The 16,276-nt window shown below is 38.2% G+C and overlaps 1 protein-coding gene across 1 annotated transcript; it reads left to right on the top strand.

Moving 5' to 3' along the window:
• Positions 1 to 10,394: 10,394 nt before the first annotated feature.
• Positions 10,395 to 15,216, top strand: LOC104222685 (xylan O-acetyltransferase 1-like). The gene is made up of 5 exons (XM_009773953.2): positions 10,395 to 11,150; positions 11,422 to 11,593; positions 13,504 to 13,703; positions 13,959 to 14,117; positions 14,602 to 15,216. Exons 1-5 carry the CDS (start codon positions 10,672 to 10,674, stop codon positions 14,954 to 14,956), a joined length of 1,365 nt encoding a protein of 454 aa, XP_009772255.1. The 5' UTR covers positions 10,395 to 10,671; the 3' UTR covers positions 14,957 to 15,216.
• Positions 15,217 to 16,276: the final 1,060 nt, after the last annotated feature.

Here is a 16,276-nt window from a genome sequence, read left to right as displayed (position 1 = left end):
AATTTCACTTCTATTCTTCTCTGTCGTGCGATTTTGTTTCTCAATGCTAATTGAACTTCTACTTTATTCTTTCGAAGATGGCGAGAACACGTGCTTCTTCATCCACTGATCAGCAGCTCGTGCCCCCAGAAGCAGCATCTACGAGGGGCAGAGGGAGAGGCCGAGGCCGTGCTAGAGGCTGAGGCAGGGGCAGAGCTCAGCCGAGAGCAGCAGCACCAGCGCCGGAGCCTTAGGTAGAGTTTGATGATGAGGTTCTAGTCCAGACAGTTCCGATGGACCCAGCTCAGGTCCCAGAGGGGTTCATTGCTACCCTAGTACTTTAGGATGCTCTGGTTCGTCTAGTGGGCCTTATGAAGAGTGTCATTCAGGCAGACTTACTTCATATAGCACCAGTCGTCCCTCAGGCTGGGGGAGGAGTACAGACTCCCGCTATCCGCACTCCGAAGCAGATGGCTCCCCAGTTTCAGACTCTAGCAGCTCAGACAGTTGGAGCAGTTCAGCCGGGTGTAGTAGCTCAGACCGGTGATGGAGAAGCTATGTCTGCCAATGCTTTGTGGAGGTTGGACATGTTCACCAAGTTGTTCACTACTACTTATGGTGGTACATCTTCGGAGGATCCCCAGGATTACTTAGATAGTTGTCATGAGGTTCTTCGGAACATGGGGATAGTGGAGACCAATGGGGTCGACTTTGCTGCTTTTCGTCTATCAAGTTCCGCCACGAAATGGTGGAGAGATTATTGTTCGGAGGATCCCCAGGATTACTTAGACAGCTGTCATAAGGTTCTTCGGAACATGGGGATAGTGGAGACCAATGGGGTCGACTTTGCTGTTTTCCGTCTGTCAGGTTCCGCCAAGAAATGGTAGAGAGATTATTGTTTGGCCAGACCAGTTGGATCATCAGCTCTCACTTGGGACCAGTTCTCGCTGCTCTTTCTCGAGAAGTTTCTTCCTGTCACTTAGAGAGAGGAGTACCGTAGGCAGTTTGAGTGTCTCCAGTAGGGTTCTATGACTGTCACCTAGTACGAGACGAGGTTTATTGGTTTGGCATGTCATGCTCTTCTGATACTCTCCATCGAGAGAGAGAGAGAGAGAGAGAGAGAGAGAGGGTGAGGAGTAAGGGTGTTCATGGTTCAGTTTGGATCGGTTTTTTCCTAAAAAGAAACCAAACCAAGTAAGTCGGTTTTTCAAATACTAGAACCAAACCAAACCAATTAAGTTGGTTTTTTCTCAATTCGGTTTATGTCGGGTTTTTCAATTATTTGTCGGTTTTTTCTTAAATATAAGACATACTCCACCAAAAACATATTTCGGCGACCACATTTTCAACGTAACACTATCAAATCAATTGTCCTTTGAGAAATCTATTATTTACCAAGATATATTGATGATAAATGAATAAAATAGTGATGAATAATTAAAGGACTCAATTAAAAATATAATATTTTTAACTTGAAATAGATTCTTACACTTAACAAAAGAAAACTACCAATCAAACTAGAATGTAAAGGTAAATAACTGTACTAAAAGTGCAAACGATTAACATTTACTATAAAATTTTTGAAACTTTGTATAAGATTATATATATATATATATATATATATATATAGGTGTAATAATAAATGTAAAATAGTTACTCATATATTCGGTTTGGTTCGGTTTTTTTTATTAAAACCAAAACCAAACCGAATTTGATCGGTTTTTAAATTTCAAAACCATAACCAAACCAAAAAGTATCATTTTTTTGGTCGGTTTGGTTTGATTTTCGGTTTGGTTCGGGTTTTCGGATTTTTATGAACACCCCTAGTGAGGAGGTTTATTTAGGGACTCGCTCAGCCTATTAGACTGCAGATGGCTAAGGAGACAGGTAGCGAGATTTCTTTCCAGGATGTGTCCAATGTGGCCAGGAGAGTTGAGATGGTTTTGGCTTAGGGGAGCGGTCAGGGGCCCGATAAGAGGCCTCGTCATTCAGGCAGATTCAGTGGTGCCTCATTTGGAGGCAAGGATTCTTTTGGTAAAGGCCATCCTCCTAGACCCTTTCAGTCAGCACTTCAGGTTTCTCACAGTGCTTCAAGTGGTCGTGGTTCTTATATGCAGTATTCTGATCAGTTGCCCTACAGTGCACCACCAGCTCCTATCAGTACACCTCCGCTCCAGAGTTTTTCAGGGTGGTTATCCAGGCCGTCAGGGTCAGTTTCAGGGTTAGCACTCTCAGCAGCCCAAGTCTTGCTATACTTGTGGTGAACGAGGCACATTACTAGGTTTTTCCCTCGAGCCTCGAGCAGTTCTCAGCACCAGCATTCTCATGCTATGGTTCCAGCACTAGGTGTTCTACCACCCGCTCAGCTAGCTAGAGGTAGGGGTAGAGGTGTTAGAGGTGAAGGCTAGGCCGCTAGAGGTAAAGGTCAGGCAGCTAGAGGTGGAGGCCAGCCAGTAGGAGTCCGTCCTAAAGATGCAGTTTAGAGTGGTGGGCCTAGCCCGATGTTATGCTATGCCAGGCAGCCCTAAGTCTAAGGCCTCCGATGTAGTTATCACAGGTACGGTTTTAGTGTGCAGTAGAGATGCCTCAGTTCTATTTGATCCAGGATCCACATATTCTTATGTATCATCTTATTTTGCCCCTTATCTGGTTATGCCTCGCGATTCTTTGAGTGCTCCTGTATATGTGTCTATACCGGTGGGTGACTCTATTGTGGTAGATTGTATTTGTCGTGCTTGCGTGGTCATTATTGGGGGTTTTGAGACCCATGTGGATCTCCTACTTCTCGACATGGTGGATTTCAATGTCATTCTGAGGATGGATTGGTTATCCCCATATCATGCTATATTGGATTGTCATGCCAAGATCGTGACATTAGTATTACTAGGGCTGCCTCGTTTGGAATGGAGAGGGACTCCTGGTCATTCCACTAGTAGGGTTATCTCATATATGAAGGCTTGGCGTTGTATGATAAGGGATATTTGGCCTATTTGGCGTATGTTCGTGATTCCAATATTGAGGTTCCTTCTATGGATTCTGTGCCTGTTGTTCGTGAGTTTCCAAAGGTATTTCCTTCAGACCTGTCGGGGATGCCACCCGACAGGGATATTGACTTTTGCATTAATTTGGCTCTGGGCACTCAGCCTATTTCTATTCCGCCATATCGTATGGCTCTGCCAGAGTTGAAAGAATTGAAAGAGCAACTGCAAGACTTGTTGGATAAAGGCTTTATTAGACCGAGTGTCTCGCCTTGGGGTGCGCCAGTGTTGTTTGTTAAGAATAAGGATGGGTTGATGAGGATGTGTATATATTATCGGCAGTTGAACAAAGTCACCATCAAGAACAAGTATCCATTGCCGAGGATTGATGATTTGTTTGATTAGCTTCAGGGTGCCCAAGTGTTTTCTAAGATCGACTTGAGATCTAGCTACCATCAATTGAGGATTAGGGCATCTGATGTCCCTAAGAAAACTTTTCGCACTTGGTACGGGCATTATGAGTTCTTAGTGATGTCATTCGGGTTGAAAAATGCCCCAACAGCTTTAATGAATTTGATGAACCGAGTGTTCAAGCCTTATTTGGATTCCTTCGTGATTGTCTTCATTGATAATATTTTGATTTATTCCTGCAGTTAGGAGGAGCACGAGCAGCATCTTTGAGTCGTTCTTTAGACTCTGAGGGATAGTCAGTTGTATGCTAAGTTTTTGAAGTGTGAGTTTTGGTTTAGTTCGGTTGCATTCTTGGGTCATGTTGTATCAGCATTAGAGGGTATTCAGGTAGATCCAAAGAAGATAGAGGCAATCAAGGACTGGCCTAGACCCGCATCAGCTACAGATATCCAGAGTTTCTTGGGTTTGGCGGGCTAATACCGTCGCTTTGTGGAGGGGTTTTCATCTATTGCAGCCCCGATGATCAGGTTGACCTAGAAGGATGCCCAGTTTAGGTGGTCGGATGAGTGTTAGGTGAGCTTCCAAAAGCTCAAGACAGCCTTGACTACCGCGCCGATGTTGGTTTTGCCCACAGGTTTAGGGCCATATACAGTGTATTATGATACATCACGTATTGGACTTGGTGCGGTATTGATATAGAATGGTAAGGTTATTGCATATGCTTTGCGGTAGTTGAAGATCCACGAGAAGAATTATCCAGTTCATGATTTGGAGTTAGCAGCCGTTGTTCACGCACTGAAGATTTGGAGGCATTTTTATATGGCGTGTCGTGTGAGGTGTTCACGGATCACAAGAGTTTGCAATACTTGTTCAAGCAGAAGGAGCTAAATTTGAGGCAGAGGATGTGGTTGGAGCTGTTAAAAGACTATTATATCACCATCTTGTATCATGGGAAAGGCCAATGTAGTAGCTAATGCTTTGAGTAGGAAGTAAGCCAGTATGGGCAGCCTTGTGTATACTCCAGTCGGTGAGAGACAGCTTGCTTTGGATGTTCAGGCTTTGGCCAATCAGTTTGTGAGGTTGGATGTTTCTGAGCCTAGCCGTGTGCTAGCTTACACAGTTGCTCGTTCTTCATTATTTGAGCGTATCCGATATCGGTAGTATAATGATCCTCATTTGCGTGTCCTTAGAGACACGGTATGGCTCGGAGGTGCCAAGCAAGTTACAGTTGGAGATGATGGAGTTTTGAGGATGTAGGGTCGTATTTGTGTGCCTAATGTGGATGGGCTTCGTGAGTTGATTCTAGAGGAGGCCCATAGTTCCCGGTATTCTATTCATCCGGGCGTCGTTAAGATGTATCAGGATTTGCAGCAGCATTATTGGTGGAGAAGGATGAAGAATGATAATTTTGCGTATGTGACTCGGTTTTTGAACTGTCAGCAGGTAAAGTACGAGCATCAGAGACCTGGTGGTTTGTTTCAGAGGATTGAGCTTCCTAAGTGGAAGTGGGAGCGTATCACTACGGACTTTGTTGTTAGACTCCCACGGACTCAGAGGAAGTTCGATGCAGTGTGGGTTATTATTGATAGACTGACCAAGTCAGCACATTTCATTCCTGTGGCAGTCTCATATTCCTCTAAGAGGTTAGCTGAGATCTATATCCGGGAGATTGTTCGTACTCATGGTGTGCCCGTGTCTGTCATTTCGGATCGAGGTACGCAGTTTACCTCACATTTCTGGAGGGTAGTTCAGCATGAGTTGGGTACACGGGTCGAGTTGAGCACAACATTTCATCCCTAAACGGACAGACAGTTCGAGCGTACTATTCAGATTTTGGAGGATATGCTCCGAGCTTGTGTTATGGACTTTAGAGGTTCGTGGGATCAGTTCTTGACTTTAGCAGAGTTTGCCTACAATAATAGTTACTAGTCAAGCATCCAAATGGCTCCCTATGAGGCTTTATTTGGTAGGCGGTGTCCGTCACCGGTTGCATGGTTTGAGCCGGGAGAGGCTCGGTTGTTAGGTACGGATCTAGTGCAGGATGCCTTGGACAAGGTGAAGATCATTCATGATAGGCTTCATACAGCTTAGTCCAGGCAGAAAAGTTATATCGATCGCAAGGTTCGTGATGTGGCATTCATGGTCGGCGAGCGAGTGTTGCTCCGGGTGTCGCTCATGAAGGGCGTGATGAGATTTGGGAAGAATGGTAAGTTAAGCCCTAGGTTCATTGGTCCTTTTGAGATTCTTGATCGAGTGGGAGAGGTGGCTTATAGACTTGCGTTGCTACCAAGTTTATCAGTTGTGCAACCAGTGTTTCATGTGTCCATGCTTCGGAAGTATCACGGTGATCCATCCCACGTGTTAGACTTCAGCATTGTCCAGTTGGACAAGGACTTGACATATGAGGAGGAGCCGGTAGCTATTCTAGACCGGCAGGTTCGTCAGTTGAGATCGAAAAAGTTCCCTTCAGTTCGTGTTCAGTGGAGAGGTCAGCCTGCCGAGGCAGCTACTTGAGAGTCCGAGTTCAATATGCGGAGCCGATATCCCCATCTTTTTCCCGATTCAGGTACTTCTTTTCTATGTCCGTTCGAGAACGAACGGTTGTTTTAGAGGTGGAGAATGTGATGATCCGAAAAGTAATCACTTGATTTACAAGTAAATAATGTGTTCTGAGGCCCTAAGAACCTCCTTTTTATCTCATCTCGATTTGCGTGCATGGTCCGAGCATATATCCGGAATGCTTTTATATGAAAATTTGATGAAAATACTAATTTGGACTTTAAAATTGAATTTAAGTTGACTTCGGTCAACATTTTAGGTAAACGGACCCGGACCTGTGATTTGATGGTCCCAGAAGGTCCGTAGAAAAATATGGGACTTGAGAGTATGCCCAAAATTGAATTTTGAGGTCCCAAACCCGAGAAATGAATTTTTGAAGAAATTGTTTAACTGAAATTTTAAGAGTTTTTTGAAATTTAAATATATTTGAAATTGATGGTATCGGGCCCGTATTTTGGTTTCAAAGCCTGGTACAAGTCTTATATGGCATTTAGGTTGAGCCTGTAAAATTTGGTAAGAAACGGACTTGTTATGAGGTGAATCGGACCCTCGGTTGTTAAAATTGAACTTAAGAAGTTCTTAAGATTTTTCTTGATTTTGATGCTAAATTTGTTGTTAAAGATGTTAATTTGGCGATTTGATTGCACGAGTAAGTCCATATGATGTTTTTGAGTTAGTATGCAATGTTTGGTTTGGAGCCTCGAGGACTCGGGTGAGTTTCGAATAGTTTTCGGGATGTTTTTACACTTAGAAAAGTTGTAGGTTATGCTATTTCTGATGCACAAATGTTTTGTGCTTCGCGGTCACAAAGTCATTCTCGCGATCGCGAAAGGGAAATTGGGGCTGGGGTAAATTTTTTCTACGCGAATGCGGAGCACTGGGGGGCTACTCTACACGAACGCAACCCATTCCCGCGAGCGCATATAGTAAATTGGAAGTGGGGCTGGGATGTTGTCATTCTTTTATGCGAACGCATACACAGGTTCGTGAACGCGAAGGTCAGGGGGACCAACCCTTCGCGAACGCATAGGAATCGCGATCGCATAAGTCAACTTCTGGCAGCTCTTCGCGATCGCGACAGTGTTCTCGCGAACGCGATGAACACTGTCGCCCAGCTCTTTTAAACAGTAGCAGAAACGGGAATAAGCCATTTTCTCACATCTCTTTCCCCAAAATCAGAACCTAGACGATTTTTAAAGAGCAAAATCAACACCAAATCATAGATATGTCTTCCTAAACCCATCTCCTTCATTTTCCATCAACATCCATTAGATTTCTAGGCCTAAATATTATTCTTCCATGGTAGAATTAGAGATTTTGGGTAGAATTAGGGCTTTTGAATAATTGGAATTTAGACCTCGTTTTGGGATCGAATTTCGAAACTAATTACATATTTGGGTTCGTGGGTGAATGGGCGATCGGGCTTTGGTCTGAACCTCGAGTTTTGACCAAGCGGGTCCGAGGTCGATTTTTGACATTTTTGGAAAAATGATAGAAAACCTATCATTAAGCATCAGGTATGAATTCTTTAGCATTTATTGATGTTGTTAAATTAATTTGGGCTAGATACAAGTAATTTGGAGGCGAATTCTAAAGGAAAAGCAGTGTTTGAGGCTTGAGTTGGCCGTGGAGGTTTGAGGTAAGTGTTTGGTCTAACCTTAGCTTGAGGGAATAGGTATTGTGCTTTATTTGCTATGTGCTAGTGTAGTGTACGACTTATAGGTATGGTGACGAGTATCTATACGTCGGTGTCAAGCATGCCCGTGAGTCTTAAATTGTAATTGTTGTGTTTCTTATTAAGTACTACAATTGCCTAAATCGTTGATTCTCCGTGTTGAGAAAGACTTATGATTATCTTGTAGTATTTGTTTATTGTTGAGCATTGGCTCTATTTGAGGTTTTGATTGTGAAGTTAAGTGTTGGTACAAGTTTGGTTATAGTTGATTCCCTTGTCGGGACATACTTATTTCTTACTGTTGATTCCCTTGCCGGGATATGTTTATTCTTGTTGTTGATTCTCTTACCGGGATGTTGTCGTTGCTATTGTTTGGGTGAGGAAAGAGAAATAAAGCACGAAGGGTGATGCCGTACACATTCATATTTATGCATATCGTGAGGAAAGAGTGATAAAGCACGAAGGGTGATACCGTGTGCATTTTTATTGATATTGATGCATATGGTGAGGAAGAGAGATAAAGCATGAAGGGTGATGCCATGTACATTTTTAATATTTACATGGTGAGGAAGAGAGAGATAAAGCATGAAGGGTGATGCCGTGCACATTTTTATTACTTGATTGCATTGGTGAGGATTGAGAGTAAAAGCACAAAAGATGATGTCGTGCACTTATTGCCTATTTACTATGATTTTTTGCTGCTTCGGTTCAAGTACCTTAATTGCCTTATTCCACTACTACTGTGATTCCTTATGTTAGTGTTTCCCTCACAGCATGTTACCCTTCCCCCGTTACTTATGAATTGTTTTTATTATTGTTGTTCTATTAGATACTGTTTAGTTGCAGGTTATTTGGTTGTTGTGCCCTAGCCTCGTCACTACTTCGCCGAGGTAGGATCAACACTTACCAGCACATAGGGTCGGTTGTGCTGATACTATACTCTGCACTCTTTTGTGCAGATCCCGCTACTAGAACGGACCTTAGCTAGGGGTTGCTGCCTTCAGTCCATCAGGAGACCCGAGGTAGACCTGCAGGCGTCCGTAGGCCTTGGCGTCCCCTCCCTATCTAGTTTCTTTCTGTTCTTTTATATTCCAGAGAAAGACATGTACTTTCTTGTTCAGACTTCATTTGTAGTTTTCTTAAATAGTCCGTGAGATTGTGACACCAGTCTTGGGTGGTTATGTTTATGGATTTATATTGGTATTGACTTAATTGTTAAATTTCATTCTTCCGCTTTATTAATTTCCATTGTTTATAAAAATGTTAATTTACAATTGTTAAGGGATTAAAAATTTAAAAAGGTAAAATAATTGGAATTATTGGCTTGCCTAGTTTTTACTAGTAGGCGCCATCACGACTCCCGAGGATGAGAAATTCGGATCGTGACAACTACTTTCATCCTCGCCTTAATTATTGATTAAGAATCTTAATGATTCATGATGCATCAACTCGTTCTTCCTCTTTCCCTTTCTCACTTACCTTGGGTTATGTTGTTGGTGACAAAGAAAGCCCATTTAGTGATCTATTCATCAAAACTACTATTCCTTCGGTTTCATTTTATGTGGTAAAGTTTGAATAGACACAAAATTTAGTTGGAAATGAAGACTTTTTATACTTAGCTTGTGACCGAAAAAAAGTCCATAAATATTTGTGTGACAATAAATTATCTCATTAAGGATAAATGAGAAATTTAAAGTTGAGTTGTTACCAAATTTTAAAAAGTTATCATTCCTTTTCAAACAGACTAAAAAAAATTATCACATAAAGTGAAACGGAGGAAGTAATATATTACTAGGAATATAATAATCATGAATTTTTTCACCTGCTCCAACCTCCTCCTCTGTTGGCAAAACATTGACTATTAATCAATTCGTTAGCAAAAGATCAATAAAACTTCCAAGTAAAAAAAATGTTTTTGGGTCATAATCATGGGAAACAAGGTTTAATTTCAACGGAGACAATAAATATTAAATGATTTCTTCTTATACATCTAAGTGGTCAGAGCTACTTAGTATACATGTGCTGGTGGGTATGTGTGAAATAGTTAAAGTGTGCCTAAGTTCACCCAAAAAATGCTTATATTATATAGAAAAATTTTCATTACTTTCCTTATTTTAATCTAAAAGTCAAAAGTCATAAGTTGGTACTACCCAATTTTTGACTTTTGCCTTATTTTTTTATTTTTTATGTCTAAAAGTTAGTGCTTTTAAGCATTTTTTATCATTGACAAACACCACATAAACTAAAAAGTGCTTAAAAGTCAATAAATACTTAAAATAAGTCAATCCAAACACCGGTGTTTGATTCTCGGACGGCGGTTACTCCGAGTGAATATGCTTTACCTGAGTTCGGTTCTTCTATGGCCGAATGATTGAGTTTTCATACATACATACAGTAGTGACGCATTTCTATTATAAGCTAATTTGAAGTTACAGTAGGTAGACTAAATTAATTAGAGCACATAGTCCCACATGCTATATAAGTAACATGTTTTAGGTAATATAATTAATTCTGTCTTGGATCTGGGCGATTATTCTGTTATTTGTAGTTCACTTGCTTCATACAAAATGTATTTAATTTATCGTTCCTTGACTGGTTCAATGTGTCCTACATAACTAATCCAAAATTTATCAACCAAAATAGTACTAATATATAAATAAAAAAATATCAACTCACAGCCTTGAATGACATCCTTAACATAGACATAGCTTTAATTTGCACCTTTAATTAACAGTAAAATCAAAATTATACAAATCTCTCTCTCTCTCTCATCTAACTGTAGTTTTTAGTTTGCTGGAGTAGTAGGAGGAACAAAGTAGTTTGAAACAGATGATAAGCATATTTCTATACATGAGAAGGACAACTCTCCAGCCGCTGATACTCAGAAAACCCCATTTCACCAAATCTCAATAAAACTACCAATTATACTCTTTAACAGAAACAAAAATAATAATTCGAATATGTTGGTCTATCTTTCACTCTTTTCTTCCTCTATATTTCCTATTGTCACCATTAATCTTTCCCCATCACATCCTCTTTTCTAATCCTTATGCATATTATTTACTTCCCATGTTATTAAGGATGAAGAAGTGTGGGCGAAGGAACAGTAATCTGTCCATATTTATGATCGTATTTTCCATATTCCTCTTTGGATGCTTCATGTACTATGAGGAAGTCGAGATAATTACTGAATTACCATTTTCCATGATCAAAACTCTTGATATTAACAAAGTTTCATCTGTAGCGATGAATTTAAGAAGAGAGGGTTTCTTTATACAAGAATTAGTGAAAGCTGAAGGAAAAACAGAAACAGAAAAAATTGAAATGCCTACTCTTGTAGTTGATTTAGAAGAGGAGAATATTGAGTTGCCACCAGAAGACTGTGATCTTTTTACAGGGCAATGGGTTTATGACAATGTCACTCGCCCAATCTACAAAGAATCTGAATGCGAATTTCTCACAGAAAAGGTCGCTTGCATGAGGAATGGAAGAAAGGACTCCATGTATCAGAATTGGAGGTGGCAACCCAGAGACTGTTCTTTACCCAAGTATGACGTGGATCATTAATTTTTTTTTGTCTTTCCTTTTTGTTTGTCAAGGTGGAAGCCTTGCCGTAACTGGTAAAGTTGCTCCATGTGACTAGAAGGTTTTGGGTTCAAGCCGTAGAAACAGCCTCTTGCAGAAATGCAGAGTAAGCTACATACAATAGACCCTTATCGTCCGGCTCTTTCCCGAACCCCGCGCATAGCGGAAGCTTAGTGCACTGGGCTACTTTTTTACCTTTTTGTTTGTCAAATTTTCTAAATAATCAAATTTTAGGTTTAAACCGAGGTTGCTGCTTGAGAAACTGAGGAACAAGAGACTCATGTTTGTAGGAGATTCGCTGAACAGAAACCAATGGGAATCCATGGTTTGTTTGGTTCAATCAGTAGTTCCTCCTGGGAGAAAAAGCGTAAACAAGACTGGTTCTTTATCTATTTTCAGGATCGAGGTATATATCTTCGCTTTTCCCCCTTTTTAAGAAGCAGCGTTAGCTTTGATTATCTCATATATGTATATATACTTTCCCTCCAACACAATGATTATGCCCTCATACATGACTCATATATACTCCTCTTAGGAAACACCTTATTTATTGCTCCTATGTATGTAAGTTATAACCGCGATTAAGAACCTGTTTGGCCCAAGCTTTTAAAAGGTCAAAAGTGGTGATTTTAAAAAAGGAAAATTACTAGTTATGTACACCCTTAAGCAACTTAGTATAAAATTTGGTTTATTCATAAAATATTACTAATATTAGCCAAATGCTATCAATATTAACCAATTAGCTATCTGTAGCCAATAAATTAAAGGTTAAATTTTTGCTTGTTTTGAGTGAGTGTTGTTGGAATAGATTGGGTACATCTTAAGTAGTTTGAATCTTAGTTTTTGGACGATGATTTGGTGGAGTTTTGAGGTGGTTTGAATTGAAAATTCAAAGTAGGAGATGAATATGAAAAAAGATAATATATGTATCACATATCTATCATATGCATATCAAATATATGTCACATGTATATCCATATATACCTGTGTGAGATACATGTTTGATACATGTGTCGCAGAAGATTTTTTTTAAATTCAAATTTAGTTACGAATTTCGATAACAAATCATCTCCAATCTTGCTCAAATTTTATATATTGCATCATCTATATTTTTCCACGAATTCTACCCATATCCATTGAAAAACAAATTGCCTAAATATTTTTTGTAATGTTGTATATATTGGTAATGAATTTGGACTCCAAACTAGTCTAATTCACCTTCAAACTTCGCCAAATTGTTTCCCCATCAATGTACAATCGTTCGCAACAACACCCATTGAAATATATCTTTATATTTTTTAATGTTGTATATTATTTGGTAATTTTCTGACTATTTTTGGTAGCGTGACTAAAATGGCTAGTCATTGGTAAATAGTGTCTTTTTTTTTTAGTACATTTCCACAAGATTCTCAATTTAAAAATATACAATATTTAAAGGATGAAGGTGTTGACCAAGTTTTTAGTGAAAAAAAATATTTTTTTGAATAGTAAATTTTTCTATTTCCTTTTACGCATAAACTAAAAAATAGCTTATCCAAAATATAAGTATTTTTGATTTTATAGGATAAAAATTCTCACATACAAAATAATTAAGTTATCATCCATAAAGAATTTATAATTAATTGGTAACCTGGTATAAAATGCAAGTTACAATAAGTAGCAGCCGTCATTATATTGGTATACTATGTAAAATTAACTCTCTTAATAGACCTACCCAAATATTGATTGGTTTTGCTTTTTCACCATAACAATTCTAATTTTGATTGATTTTACTAAATTATCCACTTTCGTTTATGTAATTTATTTCATATTTAAAGCACTAGCTACAACTTTGGCGTCATAAAGTGAAATATAGAAATAAAATATCTGAATATATTCTATAATATAGAAATCTAATAAGATATTTTGTATAGCATAATAATTTATTAGCTTTTTAAAATTATTACCTAATAAACCATGAATATCTATTGAGAATTTAAATTTACATATCTTATTTACTTTTATAACAATTTTCTTTTTAGAAAAATGACTTATTTGCGTAATTTTTTATTCATAACAATTAAATAAGATTTAGACGTCAAATGTTACTATAGGTATATAACAGTCATTAGCTACACCAGCCAAAAATATCGGAATAAACGATGTCATGTACAGAGGTTTGCATTAGATCATTTAACTAAATGAATAGTGTTGCTTAATATTTAATTTTGATTGGATGAATTGGGTCATTATAGGGAGACAGACAGATTCTCTATATAATAAGTCCACATAATTAAGTTTTCTTTCTTTAGTAACAATGTGAATGTAAAAATGTAGGATTATAATGCCACAGTGGAATTTTACTGGGCTCCATTTCTGGTGGAATCAAATTCAGATAATCCAAACTTCCATAGTATAATAGACCGGATCATCATGCCTGAATCAATCGAGAAGCATGGCAACAACTGGAAGAATGTGGACTATCTCATCTTCAACACATACATTTGGTGGATGAATACTTTTGCCATGAAAATTCTGTAAGTAAGACATAAAGAATTCAGCTTCATATTTTTTCTCTTCAGTATTCTAACATTTATGTTTAACATTATTTTTGGGCAAAATATAAAACTGTCTAGTAGGCTGAAACTAGTTGCATTCGCTAGCCGAAAAGTTATAAAATATGTGTATATTTTTAGCATACAATACAGGTATACACAATATATATTTTGTATGCTATTATTTTTGGAAGCGACTATAAATATACGTTTCTCATTATTTTTCCTACCAAACAGACGAGGATCGTTCGATGAAGGAGCGATAGAGTACGATGAGGTTGAGAGACCAGTAGCTTATCGAAGGGTTTTGACGACATGGTCGCAATGGGTCGAAAACAATGTGGATAGCAATCACACCAAAGTCTTCTTCATGAGCATGTCTCCTCTACATATGAAGTAATCCCATTTCCATCTGCTTTTTTACCTTTGTGCTTTTACGTTAAATAGTTATAAGCCAAAAATTCTTAAATTGATCCGCTTATAAGCACTTTTGGTTTCATCATAACTTTTCTCTAAAAACTTTTGTATCCTCAAAGTACCATTTTCAAAACAAAATCGCTAACTCCCTCATCATTTCATGTTTTATTATTCTATTTCTTTTCAGTTAAAGATATTTTTTAAATTATATATTTTCGTAAACAAACTTTAAGGATATTATAATTATTTTAATAGAAAAAACTATTTATCTGTACTTTCTACCATCCGAACTAGTTATTAGCAATTTTATTACTTTTATATTATATATGTAAAATAAATCAACTTCAACACCTAAAGTGTTATTTTAACATTTAATGTCTATCAGCTATTTTTAAGCAGCCAACCGAACTCTAGGCCCAACCGTGACAATGCTTTGAATTTTTTCTTGGTTAACCACTTACAGGAGTTCGGATTGGGGCAATCCAGAAGGGATAAAATGTGCAAAAGAGACAACCCCAGTATTAAACACATCAATGCCGCTAAATGTTGGAACAGACAAGAGGCTATTTGTAATAGCATCAAATGTTAGTCAGTCCATCAATGTCTCTGTTGACTTCCTCAATATTACCTCTTTATCGGAGTATAGGAAAGATGCACACACCTCCGTCTACATCACTCGGTATGGCAAAACGCTGACGCCGGAGCAGCAAGCTGATCCAGCAACATCCGCTGATTGTATTCATTGGTGCCTTCCCGGATTGCCTGACACTTGGAATGAGTTCCTCTATTCACGTATTATATCCCATTCTTGGCACTAAAAAGTTTCTTCCCCATATTGAAATGGTGTTCGTTCAGTTTGCGCACATCCTAATTATTCCAATCAACTATGCATTACCGATAGGCCCTTCGTTGTGCAGCTTCGTACTCTAATTGTCTATAAAAAAAAATTATCTTTTTTGGTTAAGAACCACAATTCTAATTTTGATTCTTCTTTTATTTTATTTTTTTGTCCTTGTAATATTTTCCTCAATATAAGAAAAATATTTGCAGTTGTAATTTCCTGGGAGATTTGCGCACATAGGATACTTCAATGCCCGTTGTTTAATATTTGTCTTTATTTGAAGTATTTACACAAAAATATCTTTTTAAATTTTATGAAAAAATTTGATCTAAAATATCCTCCAACCTAAAATAGGTGCTCTTTGTAGCAGCAACAAAAGAACAAACTATAAGGTCCACCAATAGCAGGTAGGAGTGGCAAACGGACAGGGCGGGCCGGATATGGGCGGGTTGAAAGCGGGATAATATAAAAAATGGATAAATTATTCGACCCTACCCATATTTAATACGGATAAAAAATGGGTTAACCTGTTACACCCCATATCTTCGTACGAAAGAGTATTCGTAAGTCAATTGATGTAAGCTCAGAAATGAGATCACCTTTGAGAGTACAAAAATATCTTTTTAAATTTTATGAAAAAAATTGATCTAAAATATCCTCCAACCTAAAATAGGTGCTCTTTGTAGCAGCAACAAAAGAACAAACTATAAGGTCCACCAATAGCAGGTAGGAGTGGCAAACGGACAGGGCGGGTCGGATATGGGCGGGTTGAAAGCGGGATAATATAAAAAATGGATAAATTATTCGACCCTACCCATATTTAATACGGATAAAAAATGGGTTAACCTGTTACACCCCATATCTTCGTACGAAAGAGTATTCGTAAGTCAATTGATGTAAGCTCAGAAATGAGATCACCTTTGAGAGTACATAAAGTAAGTTAATCATGTTATCTTGGAGATTATAAATCTATAAGATCATGGATAACAAGTACCAAGAGGATTGAAAGGTTAAGAAGCTAAACAAATTGAAGAAAATAAGTTTCGTCGAATGTCGACAAGTTGGGAATGTTATAACATGTACTTTTGTGATGATACTAGGGCGCTTAACAAGGTAAGGAGGTTATGTTATGAGTTATTTTAGTCATATGATAGTCGTGTGTTATGTTTTTAAGTCAAGCAAGTTGTGGAACAAAAGTTGGCAAAGGTCATCACAAGTTACATTCATAAATGTATTGAAAATTAGGTCAAATGTAGATGCGATTTTCTCCCAATTTGCTTCGAATTATGGGGTGATC

Source organism: Nicotiana sylvestris, chromosome 5 (assembly GCF_000393655.2).
Source record: "Nicotiana sylvestris chromosome 5, ASM39365v2, whole genome shotgun sequence".
NCBI classification, from domain to species: domain Eukaryota; kingdom Viridiplantae; phylum Streptophyta; class Magnoliopsida; order Solanales; family Solanaceae; genus Nicotiana; species Nicotiana sylvestris.
This window is presented reverse-complemented; position numbering and strand designations above follow the sequence as displayed.